The sequence below is a fragment of the Xenopus laevis genome, chromosome 6S (genome assembly GCF_017654675.1).
Source record: "Xenopus laevis strain J_2021 chromosome 6S, Xenopus_laevis_v10.1, whole genome shotgun sequence".
In the NCBI taxonomy this organism is placed as follows: domain Eukaryota; kingdom Metazoa; phylum Chordata; class Amphibia; order Anura; family Pipidae; genus Xenopus; species Xenopus laevis.
The window spans coordinates 124,102,387-124,121,185 of NC_054382.1; the positions used below are offsets into that span (position 1 = coordinate 124,102,387).

The following is an 18,799-nucleotide window of genomic DNA, read 5'->3' on the forward strand; positions in this document are numbered from 1 at the left end:
TACATACATACAATTTATCAGACAGAAGTTTTAAAAACATCTCCACACACACAACACTCTTCATCACTTTCCACCCCCTTACAAGTAAATACGTGTCTATTTGATGAACCCTTTGGGCCCATGTCCCTGACAGGACACCCACTGATCACCCCTGATGGAGGCTCTGGCCGAGTGTTACCCAAGTCTAAAGCAGTGTAAAAAGAACAAGTATTACCCAGAACCAGGGCCGGATTTGCATATTGGGTGCCCCTAGGCCCATTGCCGTTCGTCACCCATGCCCCCCCCCCTTATTCATGCAAATTTTCATAATCGGGACCTGAGTAATGTGGATTGGGCACGGGAAATTTACAAAATTATTGTATCTTCTGCACATGCCCAGTGTTTTTGAACCAATGTGGGTGTGGTTGGGAAGCATGCCGCCCCCCTAAAATCCTGCCGCCCTAGGCCCGGGCCTAGGTGGCCTTTCCACAAATCCGGGCCCGCCCAGAACAAGTATCACCTCTTCACCTTTAACCTTCTTGCAGTTTCTCTGCCCCACTGTGTGACCTCTATTTCTGTCTCCCTATTTCTCACTATGTAGAAGACCTGGTCATTTTATTGTATATGAAAACATATATCATATGTCCGTACCAGAATAAAACCACCATGAGTGAGATACCTGTTGCCAGGAAATGACTTGTTTTAGCAATGCCCCCAGTAATTCTTTTAATTTCAGCAAAGAAACAAACCCTCTTGTGAATACAAAGCATTTCGTGCTATTTCAGCTATTTGATTTATAACCAGTGAAAGGTTTGCCAGTGGCACACTAGCTCATATTTTCTCTTTCCTTAATCGGTGGCTGTGGAGACACATGTGCTAAGCATTATTTCATGTTCTGTCTGTACAGTATGCCATGAAAGAGTATTTGTTATTGTTTGTTTATGTATTTATACACTGCTTTCAGTTACTGTGGGAGTTTCTCTCTCTCTTTTTATCTCCTCCCTGCCGTTACTGACTCCATCCACATTTCGGATCGTGCCCTCGCCCGCTAGACAAGTGAAGTTAATCTGTGGTGAAGTTATTCTAAATCATGCCAATGTCTAATGGTAATCATACACGGGTGGATAAAAGGTGCCAACAGACCGAGTCGGCATCTTATCGGCCCCTGCGTGTGGCCCTGAAAGACGGGCAGATGTCGATCGGGCAGGGTTAAAAATCCCGTTGGATTGCAGCCACATTTGTTCGTAGATGCGGTCCTGCAATCCGACTGTCTGTATTGGCTACATTATGATCCGATCGTTGGGCTCTAGGGCCCACGATTAGACCAGCCCGATATCACCCACCTCAATGTGAGCATATTGGGGAGAGATCCGCTCGTTTTGGCAACATCGCCAAATGTTCCCTGTGTATGGCCACCTTAAAGGGCATGTAAAGGCAAAAAAATAAAATCCCATTTTTGCTTTCTTTAATGAAAAAGAAACCTATCTCCAATATACTATAATTAAAAAATGTGTACAGTTTTTATAAGAAACCTGACTGTATGCAGTGAAATTCTCCCTTCATTTACTGCTGTGGATAGGAATTGTCAGATGGTCCCTAACTGCTGAGCAGGGAAACAATCATACTTATGAACAGCAGGGGGAGCCCCCGCCTTACTTCCCAGCCATGCAGAACTCAAGCAGCTTTGTTTATGATGATCCCTAAGCAGCCCAGACCACACTGAGCATGTGCACAGTCTTAGTCTTGCAAAGATGTATAACAAAGTTACAAGATGGTGACCCCCTGTAGCCAACTTTGAAAGCATAAATTATTTGTTTGATTAGGCTTGTGGTGCAGTAAGTTCATGTTTATATTTAGTATACAAAATACAGCATTTCTAGCCTTATTCCATTTTAGACTTTACATGCCCTCAGAAGGCCTTAATGAGAAGATAAGAAAGGTCATAGGACAATGAATGGGCTGCTGGCTCTCTAGGACAAGGTCAAATCAAACTGGTCTACAAAAACATCTTTTGGAGCAGTATCCATTACAGGTACAAGAGCTTGCCTGGAACTTGACTCTTTTTAAAGTTTATGAAGGTTTGCTGCAGAACTGAAATTGGCTTTTGAACCCAGTGCCTACTGCACACCATATACAAAGGAAATACACAATTTCAAGTTTTGTTGTTCAACCAGAGTGAAAAAGAGTAATCGTTAATCAAGATACTGTAGATGTGGTTTTAATATAAGGACTGTATTCTGCAGCCCTATTGGTTGTGACTAACATGGATAAAATAGATAGCTGTGTCTTGTGAGGAGTCATGTGAGGATGTACAACACTTTTACTGAGCCTGGAGACACTGATTTTATAAGGGATATTTTTGGATGGCTTCAGAGCAGAAGCTTGAAAGGAATCCAGCTAATTTTGAAACTCATTAATGTTTTATTCAATACGATCTCTTAAGTGAGGAATTGCATAATCCCCCTCCCTTTGCCTGAAAATCTCTTGTCCTCAGTTGACGTTCTCTTGTCCACTGCCCAATTCTACAGAAGAATAGTTCATAGGGCGCACATTTTAACTAAGTCTATAGTTGTACATGATTATCAAAATCTTTCATTTCCAAAGAGAAAGCCCCAAATTCGTCAAGCATTTCATCCATCTCGTTCATTCCATTGAGTCAGGGATTCTTTCGTTTGCTGCAGAAGGTTTTGTAGGAGAGAAGATTATTGAAGACTAAAAGCAAACATTTCAGCTAAGACAACATATAGGCAAGTGGAGATGTAGCTCCATTTAGTCAATGAGAGGTCCTTACTCTAGAATACATGTATGTTATATATCTATGACATTACTTGCAGTTGCAAGCACACCTCCGGTCCATTCTGCATATGAGATTTAAAAGTTGTTATCTAAAATAACTATGAGTACTCCCATTGCTCCCACTTACTCCCTTTAAAATATTGTCTCCCTTCCCACTGTGTAGAGCCAGTATTAAGAGTAACATTGTATTGCTGAAAGAAGAGAATGATCAGGTGTCTGTTTCTCCATGGTTAGTCAATAGATTTAGAGCACATGGAATTAGAACAAACATTTCACTCATTGTTTTGCTTCACAGACAGAAAGAATTATTTGTACCAGACATAACGTTAAACAATGGGCAGTTTATACTGATGTCTGTAGGGAGATGGGGTTGTTACATCCTCAGACCTTCAAAAAGTGTAATTACAAAAGCACAAAATGTTTCTAAAGTTCTACATTCCTCATTTCTTCATTTTGTTAGTTGTTCACTTTTGATTTTATTTTAACAAAATACACGTAGCGTACATTGAATGTTTGTTAGGAAGTTCTGAAGATCTTTGCAAAATATTAGTATTATTAATATTAGGGGGCTGGTTTAGCGCCCCTTAATCAGGCAGTCCCCTAAGGGTTTGACCAGGTTATCACTGTTCTAAAGTACACAAGTTGGAGTGGACTTGTGCTCTGGGTCTTTTCTTTCTGGATTTTACTCAGTGTAGACTGGTGGAACCTGCCTGGGACCTAGGTGAAGTAGGGCCTCATAAGTGTTAGCATATACTCACATAGTTCACACTAGTTGTGATAAATAGGAGTAGGCTAGTTAGCGAGCAGCCTGAGCTCCACTGGATATGAATTAGAATATTTGGTGCACTACTGCCCAGAATAGGGACCAAGTGTACAGACAACTTTAGCTCATCTTAAGGTGGCCATACACTGAGAGATCCGCTCGTTTGGCAATGTCGCCAAACGAGCGGATCTCCCTCCAATATGCCCACCTTGAGGTGGGCAATATCGGGCTGATCCGATCGTGGGCCCTAGGGCCCAACGATCGGATCCTAGATCGCGTGACCGCATCAACGAATAGATGCGGCCGCGATCCGACGGGATTTTTTGTCCCATCCGATCGAGATCTGGCCGACTTTCAGCCAGATCTCAATCGGTGAAGCCCGTCGGGGGGCCCCATACACGGGCCAATAAGCTGCCGACACGGTCTGTCAGCAGCTTTTATCAGCCCGTGTATGGCCACCTTTAATTCCACTTGAGAGGAATCCTGGAAGCTGGGGGTGACACTTTTGAGTAGAAATAATTCTCTGTTCAATGAATGCTTGAGGTTATGTTTTTTGTGTACACGCTGACCAATTGAATCCTATGTTTTCTGCCAGGGTCGGACTGGGCTGACAGGACACCGAGAAAAAACACATTGTGCCCCGGCTCTAGCCCAGACCTCTCCTTGCCCTGAACCTGTCTCTGCTCCCCGACCTTCCTCTCCTGCCCCAGTGAAATGAAAAAGGTAAGCAAGCACGGGGGCTGGGGGGGGGCTGGCTGGAGGTGGCTTGTGGCAGGTGCGGGGGGCCCAGAGGGGGCATTGCAGTAGGGGTGAGGGACCAGAGGGGAACCCAGTCTGACTCTGTTTCCTCCTTATTTCTCTCAAAAACTTTTATGTAAATCCAGTTAAAGGGGACCCGCAAACAAAAAAAATTATTCTGAATCCTATTTTATCACATTAGTCAAGCAAAATGAACTTTAATTACACTGTATAAATTATGTGAATCTTGTTTCCTTCAGTCTGGGAACTCATAATTCTAACAAGCAGGCAGCAGCCATTTTGTGGACACTGATATTAAGACAAGTCTTGTATCATCTCAGAATCTTGCACCAGAATGGGGGACCTGATGTCCATCCCCATGTCCTGGCTACACAATTAAATGGTGAAGAGAACGGGGGAATGTGGGGAGAGCAGTGACATGTAGGAAGTGCTGAATGGAAAGTGAAAGTAATTGCCTAAGGTATAGAGGAGGGGCAGACAATATTTGATTGACAGCTGAGATTTTTAAAAGAGTTTACAACAGCTATGAATGCTTTAATAAAAAAAGAATTTGGATTTCATGTTTAATTTGAAAAGAACTTATTTTATGTCTGGGTGACAGGTCCACTTTAATAAAGCCTTTATTGTTGAGTTCAAGAACAACTGGCACCCATTTATTAAATTCTACAGAGAAAGCATAGTTCAGCGACACCCTGCCACCAACATATTTGAGGGCCCACACCTGATGATTAAGAGTCACATGAATAGTGTATTGGTAAAGCCTCCATTTAACTGTATCCTTAGAGCAGTGATTCCCAACCAGTAGCTCGTGAGCAACATTTTGCTCTTCAACACCTTGGATGTTGCTCCCAGTGGCCTCAAACCAGGTGCTAATTTTTGAATCCCAGGCTTGGAGGCAAGTTTTAATTGTACAAAAACTAAGTATAGTGCCAAGCAGAGCCTCCTGTAGGCTGCCAGTCCAAATAGGGGCTACCAAATAGCCAATCACAACCCTTATTTGGCACCCAAGGGACTTTTTCATGCTTGTGTTGCTCCCCAACTCTTTTTACATTTCAATGTGGCGCACGGTAAAAAAGGTTGGGGACCCCTGCCTTAGAGTATATTAACATGTTTCAATGATACATATTCTTTTGATGAAAAGCTTCTCTGATGATCCAGCTCCAGGTGCCAGTGTTTTTTTGCAGTAAAATCTTCCCTTCATCCATAGTTTTGCTCAGTGTTCCTTATAGCAAAAAATTGACAGTTGCAGATCCTATGGCAGACAGGGCCAGCTTTCAATTTGGTATAGCCAATATTAATTCAGGTATGCAGCCTTTTCCTAAGGGGCACCTTCCTTCAACCATGAGCAACAGATTATCAGTAGCATGCCACCCCTAAAAACTTTCTGCCCAAGGCCAGGTCTTGGTGGGCTTCAAACAAAATCAAAGCCTGGTTGGTTAGATCAGCTGGGAAACTTTGGCTTTGATTTGAATGGGAAGAGTATGTATTAGCTGCAAAAAGTCCATAAAATTGAATTTATCAATATATGCTTTTCACCATATTTTGACAAAAGTGTTCTAATAATTAATAAAGGAAATTCATGTGCAAAATACATACAATGTAGGTCATGTATAGACAGATTTTACTTGGCTAGTCCATTTGCTGAGGAATAAATAAAGGTTACTGTAAGACTTGGCGACTGAGCTGACATCAGTACACATTATGGCTGTGTATCCCCTTCAGACTTTGCTAGACGTCTGCACATTCCTGATACGTCCATGAGTAATTGGTTCCCCTGACACAAAATGCTTTTATGATCACAGACAGAATTCCTCTGGATTTTTGGCTAGAATTTGCTTTCCATGCAGCTCATTGTACCAGGTGTGGGTTATGGCGCCATCTAGTGGCCACTCAGCACAATGTGAGCCCAATGGAATCTGGGTCCATGGACACATGTAGATAGTACTGCCCAGTTCCGGAGCCTCATCCAATGAGGTTGATGCTGAATTAGTAGCCAGTCTATATATGGGCAGGCAGAGCTCTGGAGTCTCATTCACTGTGTTACTAAGTGGAAGTGTCCTGCTTGTACCTCTGCACTGGCGATCATGACTCCCCACCTCGCTCTCTGCTTCATCCTCCTCATACAGCAAGTAAGTGCCCTTTATGTCATATTACTGCTTTTCTAAATATGAGGATGCACATTCTTATCAAAGGGGATCTCAACCCAAACAAATGTTATATATATTCTCTTCATTGCTGGTTCTGACTGCTGAAACAATTTAGCTAAAGTAACTTTGTAACAGACATTAATTAAATATTTTCAGTGGGTTTAAAGGTTTTTTTTTTGCAATTGCACAGTATCTGCCTGGCTATTTATATTCTCTGCATTGCTGGTACTGACTGCTGAAACTATTTAGCTAAAGTAACTTTGTAACAGACATTAACAGAATGATGCTTCACATCTTTACTAGCAAGAACCAAGCACACAGAAAGGTGCCGACAGTTGTTCTCTTTACTCTTGAGTTTGTCTTGTTAGCGCTTCAGTTCTACTTCAGATCTCTTATCTCAAATGTAAAGGGGAAGGAAACCCAGTTATATATAATTTTTCAAAAGATTTGTCCCCTGACCCCAGTCACTTACCATTTAGACAATCTAGTTGTCATCAAATGCCCCTCGCAGAGAACTAATTCAGTGTCATTTTAGAAGCTGGCATTATGGTGCATGGGCAATGCCAGCGCTGATGGGCAACACATATATTATATTAGTTTCACCTAACATTTAACACACACTGCTCTGAAGCCTGTGCATCTCTAGAGAACCTGTCCTGCCAATATTATGTTGGGGAGGGTGCCAGTTTGCTAACGTGCCAGGTTATTTGTTAAACACCAAGGCTGCAGGCTCCTATGAAAGGGCAAGAGAAGGGCAATCAGATGAAGGAGCTTTTGAAAATAACTTCCTTCTCCTTTTAACCCCATTGGATGGTTACTTGTTGTGTCTACACTTTAAATTTCCCCTTTAAAGCTAAGGCTGATTGGCACCCTGGCATGCTGGCTATTGGTAGAGTGTAACAGGAGTAACATGGGTTAGCATAATATTTATATAAACTCATTTCATGGAATTCTACAGGTGGCGTCACAGAAATGCCCGTCCCAGTGTGACCAGTGTCCCGAGGAACCGCCCAGCTGTGCACCCTCTGTGCTACTTATACTAGATGGTTGTGCCTGCTGCCCAGTGTGTGCCAGACAGGAGGGAGAGAGCTGCTCTCATCTGAACCCCTGCCAAGAGGACAAAGGACTTTACTGTGAATTTAACGCAGATCCCAGGATGGAAACTGGCACTTGCATGGGTAAGCCGAGCTCTGCACTGTGTGTGGCAACAAGCCTGGGAAAAACTCTGTAACTACTGTAACATGTGCCCAGAGAATATATACCCAATATAAGGTTCTCTTCCATGAATTTCTCCTATACTGTAAACGAACTGGGCACAAAATAAGCCTTCTCTCTATATTTACATTTATACCTATGAGTGGAGCTGCCATACAGTCAAACAATACAGTTACAGTGGCAATGTAAGACTGCTCCTAGTGATCATCATTTTTTTATGGTCAAAAAGGGAGTTATTCAAGTTCGATTCAAGTTTTTTAAAAATCTCTAACTTGAATTTTGACTATTCACCACCTAAAACCTGCTGAATTGTGCTTTAAAGGACCAGTAACATAATTTTTTTTAATTCGTTAGTAAACAACAAAAAATAAAACACAAAGACAAATTAAACTTTGAAATTGCTAAGTCTTTATTAAGAAATAACTTACCGAAACCCCGCTTTCGCTCCTCTTCAGAAAAGGCGACAGAGCGACGATCCATCATGCGGCGCTCGATTTCTCCTCCCTGGCTATCTCCTATAAGGAAGGCAGGGAGGAGAAATCGGGCGCCGCACGATGGATCGCCAGTTCGCCTTTTCTGAAGAGGAGCGCAAGCGGAGTTTCGTTAAGTTATTGATGTTACTGGTCCTTTAAGTCAATGGGAGACGTCCAGGTGGATGTCCAGTTTGGAGATGTTTGCAGCCTTCCTGACATTCAAGGGTTTTTTTTTTTTGGAGAGAAAAAACTTGAGTGTTTTAAATTCAATTCAATTTCGACTCGAGTTTTCGGGTCGATTCTATTCATCCGAGTTTTAGAAATTCAATTTAATCAATAGATTTCGATTTTGAGTTCATGGGAGTTTTTGGGCATTTTAAAAAAAAACTCACATGAATTCCAAATTCGAACCTTGATAAATGTTCCTCTAAATATAAAGCAGAAAGGAATTCTTTATCCACCCTACTTTGTAAGGGTAAAATAGGAACATGGAAGAAATCCAGGACCTGAAGAAAAGTATTTCTGGCTAATACTATGATTTTAATTGAGGCATGGGGAATAAGTAGGGTTGCCAGCTGGCCAGTATTTTAGCGGCCTGGCCGGTAAAAATGATGGGTGATCCCAATGTTATTAATAGGGAAAAAAGATAAATATATAGGAAGGCTGGTATTTTTTTCCAGAAAAGGTGGCAACCCTAGGAACAAGTGAAGCTTTTGTTGTAGGATCAGTTTTGGAGGAGAATGCCCCTTTTGTTCCTGTTTATCCTCTGGGTAACGTTGCTTGTTTTTCTGCTTACAAATCAGCTCTGGAAGGCAACAGCTGTGTCTTTGATGGGGTGGTGTATCGGAATAGAGAGAGCTTCCAGCCCAGCTGTAAATACCATTGCACTTGCCTGAATGGCCATATTGGCTGCGTGCCCCGCTGTAACCTGGACTTGCTGCTTCCCAGCCCAGACTGCCCTTTTCCAAGGAGAGTAAAGGTGCCCGGAGAATGCTGTGAGAAGTGGGTTTGTGATTCCAAAGAGGAGATGGCGATCGGCGGCTTTGCCATGGCCGGTGAGTTTTTGGTTTTCTTTTATTGTTATTGTACAAGAACAAGCAGTGTCACTCTTTCCCAAATATGTGGGCCTGCCCCACATCACATCAGGGGGCTTAAACCAGCACCAGCACTTACTGGGGATCATTACAGGTTAAGAACTAGAGCACACAAAGCTTAGCACTAGGTGCAAAAATTAGAGCAAAACTGCTCCAGTCATAAACGATGGGGATGGGATTCAAAATAGGTCCTGGCATTTCAGGAAAACAGATGCCCAAACAGCCCCCCACCAGCCCACTAAATAGTGAATCCTTAACCAGTGGCTCATGAACAACATGTTCCTCATCAACCCCTTGGATGTTGCTCCCAGTTGCCTCAAAGCAGGAGCTTATTTTTGAATTCCAGGCAAGTTTTGTTGCTTAAAAACCAGATGTACTATGCCAGTCCATATAGGGGCTACCAATAGCCAATCACAGGACTTATTTTGCACAACCATGCATGTGTTGCTCCCCAACTGGTTTTACATCTGAATGCACAAAGGGTTGGGGACCCCTGGTCTATGGCATCTTACAGAAATGCCAGATTGCCAGTATGGACCTGGTTGCAGGTACTAGTACTTTTCTATTCTAGTGCTGTGCACCAAATTGCCAACTGTGACTGCTTGGGGGAATTGGTCACAAGTCACGGTGCCCTCTGTCCCTTAATTTACACCTGAGCAGGCAGTAATTCCAGGGCTCCCTTTACAAATTGTACCTACAGACATTCCATTTTGCCCCAAATGAATCTCACAGAATCTGTTAGCAACACTGCACCCTTAAAGGGCATGTAAAGTCTAAAATAGAATAAGGCTAGAAATGCTGTATTTTGTATACTAAATATAAACATGTACTTACTGCACCACAAGCCTAATCAAACAAATAATTTATGCTTTCAAAGTTGGCTACAGGGGGTCACCATCTTGTAACTTTGTTATACATCTTTGCAAGACTAAGACTGTGCACATGCTCAGTGTGGTCTGGGCTGCTTAGGGATCGTCATAAACAAAGCTGCTTGAGTTCTGCATGGCTGGGAAGTAAGGCGGGGGCTCCCCCTGCTGTTCATAAGTATGATTGTTTCCCTGCTCAGCAGTTAGGGACCGTCTGACAATTCCTAGCCACAGCAGTAAATGAAGGGAGAATTTCACTGCATACAGTCAGGTTTCTTATAAAAACAGTACACATTTTTTAATTAAAGTATATGGAGATAGGTTTCTTTTTCATTAAAGAAAGTAAAAATGGGACTTTATTTTTTTGCCTTTACATGCCCTTTAAGAACAAGCACCTAGACACCACTGCAACTTGCTCCTCTAATGCTGCATTGCACAGTTTTGTATCTAAAACATTGTTCCTCAAGCAAAGTCCTTGGATAACCAGTGGTTAATAGATCAAAAAAATTAAAAATTAAGACAGGTATCAGGTCCAAGTCACAATTACACTAAAACATTGGCACAAAGCACTGACCTCTCTTCCCTATGTCCCTTACAGCTTACAGACCAGAAGCCACTCTTGGGATGGAGTCCTCAGACCCGAGCTTTGCGTGTATTGCACAGACCACAGAATGGAGTGCTTGCTCCAAGACGTGCGGAATGGGTGTTTCCTCTAGGGTGACCAACCGCAACGCTCGCTGTGAGATGCAGAAACAGATCCGCTTGTGCATGGTGAGGCCTTGTGAAGAGGAGCCTGGCTGGCACATTGAGAAGGTACAGAATTGAATCATCCAATGATGCCTTAGAAATTCCAAATATATTTGGAATTTGCATTCTTGCTATGTTCTTATTCTGTATTTCATATTTGGTCTCTAATCTTGCTCTTCACTTCATTGGTTGCTTTTATTGGTTCTGCTGGTTCTGCATGTCCCCTGCAGTCGACCATTTCTGCTGGTCTTACTTGTTACTTGCCACATCTTCTATAATGTGATACCTACAATCTACACTCATTGGCCATTTCACCAAAAAAGCAAAGTGTTTTAAAGTTATAAAAATGATAATGTCCTGCACTGTAAAATCTGATGTGTTTGCTTCAGAAACTATACTGTAGTTTTATATAAACAAGCTGCCGTGTAGCCATGGGGGCAGCCATTCAAGCACAGGATACAGTAGATAACAGATAAGTACTACTATAGTTTATATAAACAAGCTGCTGTGTAGCCATGGGGGCAGCCATTCAAGCACAGGATACACAGTAGATAACAGCAAAGTACTACTATAGTTTATATAAACAAGCTGCTGTGTAGCCATGGGGGCATCCATTCAAGCACAGGATACACAGTAGATAACAGATAAGTACTACTATAGTTTATATAAACAAGCTGCTGTGTAGCCATGGGGGCATCCATTCAAGCACAGGATACACAGTAGATAACAGCAAAGTACTACTATAGTTTATATAAACAAGCTGCTGTGTAGCCATGGGGGCATCCATTCAAGCACAGGATACACAGTAGATAACAGATAAGTACTACTATAGTTTATATAAACAAGCTGCTGTGTAGCCATGGGGGCATCCATTCAAGCACAGGATACACAGTAGATAACAGATAAGTACTACTATAGTTTATATAAACAAGCTGCTGTGTAGCCATGGGGGCATCCATTCAAGCACAGGATACACAGTAGATAACAGATAAGTACTACTATAGTTTATATAAACAAGCTGCTGTGTAGCCATGGGGGCAGCCATTCAAGCACAGGATACACAGTAGATAACAGATAAGTACTACTATAGTTTATATAAACAAGCTGCTGTGTAGCCATGGGGGCAGCCATTCAAGCACAGGATACACAGTAGATAACAGATAAGTACTACTATAGTTTATATAAACAAGCTGCTGTGTAGTCATGGGGGCAGCCATTCAAAGATGAAAAAGGAGAAAAGGTACAGGATACATATATGATAAAAGATAAGCTCTGTAGTAAACAATGTGATTCTTTGCTTGAATGGCTGCCCCCATGGCTACACAGCAGCTTGTTTATATAAACTCTAGTAGAGTTTTACCAGTGCAGGGCAACAGTACATTGTATTGTCATTCTTTAAAACACTTTAATTTTTTGGTCTTACTGCTCCTTAAAGTAAGTTTCATTGGGCCGTTATTTACTTTAGAATGAAAAGGAACTAATTATTAACTGTCAATTAATTTTGTGCTATTTCAGAAAGGGAAGAAGTGCGTGAGAGTAAGAAAGACAAGCAAACCCATCCACTTCCATTACAAGAACTGCACCAGCGTCCAGCAGTACAAGCCCAAGTTCTGCGGCCAGTGTAGTGACGGGCGGTGCTGCACTCCTCACACCACCAAGACCATGAACGTAGAGTTTGTGTGTCCTCAGAAACGGATCATCAAGAAACCAGTCATGGTGATCAGTACATGCGTGTGCCATTACAACTGCCCGCAGGACAGCAGTCTGCTTCAGGTGGATAACGCAAGGTTTCCTGGGCTGATATCCAACTTACATGTATAGGTTCTGAAAGACTATGGGTTGGGCTTTGATATTAAAAATTCATCTCAGAATGGTAAGGACCTTAAATGACCTTGACTGATTGTTAACCCAACAGAGAAACAGAACTATCCTCCCAATGAGATATTTCACAGCCAGAACACTGAGAGGCATTGTATATGTATATCACCAAATCAATACTCCCTTTGCTGATATACTTCACTGTGGCTCAGACACTGCATTGTAGTGATGTTCAGGTTGACCAGAAACCCACAGTGACCCACAGGTTGACCACCGGTTGGCCGGGTTCATGTTGAAATTTGGCCAACCATTTTGCATTATGGTTGGCCCACAGGTCAGACTGGGGAAGTACAATGCTCTGCTGCTCCCAAAGATTCCCTGTCTTGAAAACAGAGGAGCACATAGAACTAGTGTACAGAGTAAGATGATTTGGGTATGTAGTTGGGTGTGGGTCCTACAATGGCAACATTATGCAGGTTAGGGTTGGGTGTGGGTTATTGTTGGGTGCGGGTTAGGCTTGGGTTCGGGTTAGGCTTGGGTTCGGGTTAGGCTTGGGTGTGGGTAAGGTTTGGGTGCGGGTTAGGTTTGGGTGCGGGTTAGGTTTGGGTGCGGGTTAGGTTTGGGTGCGGGTTAGGTTTGGGTGCGGGTTAGGCTTGGGTGCGGGTTAGGCTTGGGTGCGGGTTAGGCTTGGGTGCGGGTTGAGTTTTTGGGTCTGAGCCATCAATCCCAAGAGTGGCCTCTGGTCTGTATTGCGGGTTAGGGTCGGGTGCATTTTGAGTTTTTCCTGACCCGCACGACCCTGATAAAACTGAACTTAGAACTTTGAAGTTGTGAAATTGTAGACTGTAATCTCTACTGGAGAGTGGCTAAACTAGAAATTATTGGGCCGCACAGCAAATCATTTTTCAGGCCCTCAAAATATCTAGAGATTGAACTGTTTTACCAATATTTATTGAAATTGTATATAAATTAGGGTCCCATGGGGCCCCTATACTTCCTTGGCCCCCCTGCATCTGTATATATAGTATATATAGCTCAGCCCTGTTGTATATGGCTTTGTCGGCAGTCCAGCCCCGAAGTATATATCTGTCTTGGTGGCCCTGTGGCAAATAAATGTGCCCTTGCTGAATATAATTACATAACTTTGCATATAAGATAGAGCACTGCTGATCTTCTTGTCAGATAATTCCATTTAATGGCTGGCTTTGGTTCTGCAATGACAATTGTAAATACTCTCATTTATAATCAATGACTATTCCATGTTGTATTTTTTGTGCATTATGTTTTGCACTTCATTGAGCATGAAGGAAGAAACATTCCTACCCTGTTCCTAATGTGTGCAAACCTGTTCAGCTGTAAAGGGGAACTTCTCTTTTGTGTTTTGATTTCCCAACTTTTTCTAAATGTTTTATTCATGTTTATGATATTACCCCCATAGCACTTTGTAAACTAAAATACTGTTGGCCAGAATAACTAATTGCTACTGCAAAGTGATGTGTACATCATGCCAGCTTTACTTTACAACAACTTTACGTTCCTGCTTGAATCATATTTATGTTTGATTAATGTGATCTTGCCTTGCCATAGCTGGTTGGAAATGCATTCTCAAGGTTTTAGCAGCTGAATTTGAAACAACAGCGCCACCTCCTGTTCATTAGGCCACCCCTAAAGTTAGGTGAATATTAGTTTTGTGAGAAGAGGAAAATCTTGTGATGTTGCTCTGCTCAGGAAATGAAGTTAGTGCCCATAGAATAATCGTGACATTTCTTTGGTTGGTTCTAAGTCACAAGACTTGTCTTCTCACAAAGTTAGTTTTCAGCTGAGTGCAGCCAGTCAGAGACATTGTTGAACTGTTTCAAATTAATTATATTAGCAGTTGAAAAACTTCCAGTATCCTGAAAACTAGGGGGTGATCCCCGAGATATTAGGGATCATTTGCAACAAAGGAGGCAGTGTGCAAAGTGCAAAAAAAGGTGCAATCAGTAAATGTTTTGCTCTTTAGACAATGATTTTCTCTCTCCTTGAACTGCTGCAGGTCTCTATGTTCTGCAAACCTTAGAACTCTCATTACTGCCTGGGGAAATGTATTGTATATATGTATAATAAGTAGATTTACAAATCGTCTGTCTTCTGTGCATTGGTTTCTCCCTTTAAGGTATCTGACTTTTTCATTGTAATAATAATAATAATAATAATATATGCTTTTTCACCAAATAAATATTTGTATATTTGTGTATAAATGTAAAATATGTATTTTTTGTTATTGGGACTACCTGTACCTGCATAAGTATTTGTATTTTATATTTTCATAGAAATATGTTGTAATAAAAAGGACTGAATTAATGATTTGGGACTGTGTTTCTTTGGTAGCATTTCGATGGGTATAAAGGAAGAAAATTATAACAAACTTCTAGATCTGTTTGTTATTAAAGGGGTTGTTCACCTTTAAATGACCCTTTAGTATGATGTAGAGAGTGATATTCTGAGACAATTTGCAATTGGTTTTCATTTTTTATTATTTGTGTTTTTTGAGCTATTTAGCTTTTTATTCAGCAGCTCTCCAGGTTGCAGTTTCAGCAATCTGGTTGCTAGGGCTCAAATTACCCTAGTAACCATGCATTTTGGCTAAAAGACTGCACTATGAATAGGAGAGGCCTTAATTGAAAGATGCGTAATAAAAAGTAGCAATAACTATAAATGTGTAGCCTTACAGAGCATTTGTTTTTTTAGATGGGGTCAGTGACCCCCATTTGAAAGCTGGAAAGAGTCATAAGAAGAAGGCAAATAATTCAAAAACTATAAAAAATAAATAATGAAGACCAATTGAATTGCCCATTCTATCACATACTAAAAGTTAATATGAAGGTGAACCATCCCTTTAAACATGCTGTGGTACAGCTTTATAATTAGGCAGTTTGGGTACAAAGACATATTGACACATTTTGGATTTGGCAAAATGATTATTTTCAGAAATTCTAAAAAAAAAAAAAAAAAAAAAAAAAGTAACTTTTGTAATTGCCGTTACCCATGTCCTGACATTCTGACATATTGACATAGTTCCGTCTATACAGAATATCCAATATATCAGGCACAAACTAATTTTTTTATATTTTTTATTGAATATGTTTCTAATTAACACAAACTCTAAAAAATATAAGGGAAGAAGGGAAGGGCAAAGGAGGGGCCTGTTGGGTTAACATGGTCTCTACTTCTTTATTGTGATAGATATTAGTTTTGTTCATTTGGCTGAAGGTTTGTATCTGTAAGGGCAGAGACACGATCAGATTCGGGGAGATTAGTCGCCCGACGACAAATCTCCTCTTCTTCGGGGCGACTAATCTCCTCAAACTGCCTCCAGCCAGCTAGTATGTAAATTGCCAGCGGGATGGCACTCGGAGCAATTCGTTTTCTGAAGTCGCCTGAAGTTTCCTCATGAGATAACTTCGGGCAACTCGTAAAGCAACTTCGGGCGACTTTGGAAAACTAAATGCTCCGAATGCCATCACGCTGGCGATTTACATTCTAGCAGGCAGGGGAGGCAGTTCGGGGAGATAAGTCGCCCTGAAGAAGAGGAGATTTGTCGCCAGGCGACTAATCTCCCCGAATCTGAGGCTGTGCCCTGACCCTAACAAGTCAGCCTCCTCCCAGACTGACATTGTTTTCCCTTATACAAACACAAATACAGACCAGAAAAAAATGATGTAAAATCCAGGAAAATGTAACATCAAGCAAATGTATTATGTAAAATATATAGGTGGGACAACAAAACAACAATGTAGGGGATGTAAAATTGGGGTTCTATTGTAATCCACATTTTTAAAAATGATTCATTCTTCTTTCTGTAATAATAAAACAGTAGCTTGTACTTGATCCCAACTAAGATATAATTAATCCTTATTGGAAGCAAAACCAACCTATTGGGTTTATTTAATGTTTACATGATTTTCTAGTAGACTTAAGGAATGAAGATCCAAATTAAAGGAAAGATCCGTTATATGGAAAACCCCAGGTCCTGAGCATTCTGGATAACAGGTCCCATACCTGTACTATGTATGATCTTGGGAAAATATTTACCTGGCATAAGAATGACAGTTTGCTTCTCATTGGGAGATTCCACTGCAATGAAAAATAATAGTGTTAATTATTTGCTATATTGAGACTGATCAAAATGACCAGAAGGTACCCGTCAGACCCGGTGCCAACTGTCTCTGGGGCTCATGTTTATATAATTTGGGCAGAAGAATGAGTACAAGGCCATGGTCACATTTCAGGTGCTGAGGCAAAAGCCAGAACAGGATGACAAAGTGACTGTGGGTGAAAACTCATGTCCAAGAAGATGGTGCGGAATCTTGTGGAGGTAGAGTGTCACAAAGCTCCTTGAAAGTGCAAATGTTGTGCCATATATTACAGATGCAACAACAATGTCTGCTCCATCTGTTTCCTTACATTGTTGGACCCTTCACTGAAGTAGGAGGAATCTCACCTCTCTCTCTACAAAGTAACATACTGAGCAGTAATGACTTTTCCAACCATCAGAGTACTTGGGATATTAAATAAAATCAACCAGAAGGATGTAAAATGCTTATTCTACGTATATACATAAGATAAATATGGAGCCCACAGCTACAAGTGCCTAGACATCCAATTCTATTCCTGGGCAGTGAGAAACCTTCTTACAAGAGACAATATTCACTTGGCCTTGTGTAACACACATAACACTGCCTTAAAACAAACAGAAAAAGAAAGGCTTTAACTCTCACTCAAGGAATTATGGTCAGGAGCATGCAAATGAACACTTATTGGTCAATTGTGCATCCAGAACTGCTGCTTGAATGGCACAGATACAGCCCAAAAATTCATAGCCACATATTCAAACTTGCAGAGAGACACTTAAGATCTCTTTAACTCTCATCAGGCAAGCTATTGGGACATGGTTTTTTGGGGTGTAGGACCTGGAGGGCAGCCAAGCAAAGACATCATCACAGTAGGCTGAAGATGGCTAAAATGAGCTGAAGAGGGCAAAAATGAGCTGAAGAGGGCTAAAAGGAGCTGAAGAGGGCTAAAAGGAGCTGAAGAGGGCTAAAAGGAGCTGAAGAGGGCTAAAAGGAGCTGAAGAGGGCTAAAAGCAGCGTAAGAGGGCTAAAAGGAGCTGAAGAGCTCCACAAAACAAGAGAACAACAAAACATGTTAGTGAGTCATGTTGATCAATATTCAAAGGCGAATAATGGATAAAGTGCTCATTTGTAGTCCGATGCTCAGAGAAAGAAAAATATTGATAGGATGTGACCACTAGGTGTCTCCCAATCCTTTTGTATAACATTAAAGCAAACCCAAAATGCAACAAATAGTCTAGACATCATACATTATTTCCAGGTGAATGCTACCACAGTCCTTTAGCAAGGAAGAATAGAAGACCTGTGCCTCGCAAGATCTCCCCACTGTGTTTCTGTCCCTTGAAAAAGGTCCCCAATTGAGACCGAAACTTTACATCCGCTGTTCATGCATTTTAAATACTCTTCGGGCCATGGTTTATATATATATATATATCGTTATATAGGTGCACTCCACATAACTGGGTGCCAAGTGAAAATGTAAAGCAAAAGGCAAAGACTGGCACCCTCAGGGTTTGTATATTTTTTATGCAAAAAAGGAGAGTTTACCGAGTTAACCCAGAACCGATGCCAAGCACCCTGGTCTCGGCTTGTGCCTCTGCCTGTAGCAGCCGCCTTTGGCCTCTGGAGGAGCCCTCAGCTACTCAGATGCCGTCAGGTCTTATAACGAGAGGTGCAAGGCAAGGGGTTCTGGGCAAGCAGAGGGGCACAACGAGATAGCAAAGTCTCTGGGCAGAAGAACGCAGTACAAGGCTTGAGACAGAATCGTAGTCAGAACAGGCCGGGTCGGGGCAGGCAAAGTACAAACGTAGTCAGGCAGGCAAAGGTCAAACCGGGTGATCAATCAGAAGGGATTAGCAGAAAAGGTAGTCGGTATTCAGGCAAGGGTCAGGATACAAGAGTTCAGGATAGTCAATAGCCAGGCAGGGGTCAAAACAGGATACAGATCAGGATTCAAAACAGCACTAAGCTCAAAACACCACAAGGTAACAAAACCTATCACGGGCAAGGTCCCACAGTCCTAATGAGCT

At 41.7% G+C, this 18,799-nt stretch overlaps 1 protein-coding gene across 1 annotated transcript; it reads left to right on the forward strand.

Annotated features, from left to right (window-relative positions):
- Positions 1-6,320: 6,320 nt before the first annotated feature.
- On the forward strand, positions 6,321-15,008 carry ccn3.S (cellular communication network factor 3 S homeolog). Its single transcript, XM_018223919.2, has 5 exons — positions 6,321-6,426; positions 7,403-7,622; positions 8,936-9,187; positions 10,691-10,905; positions 12,355-15,008. The coding sequence occupies exons 1-5, from the start codon at positions 6,382-6,384 to the stop codon at positions 12,658-12,660; spliced, it is 1,038 nt and encodes a 345-aa protein (XP_018079408.1). The 5' UTR covers positions 6,321-6,381; the 3' UTR covers positions 12,661-15,008.
- The last annotated feature ends 3,791 nt before the right edge of the window (positions 15,009-18,799 follow it).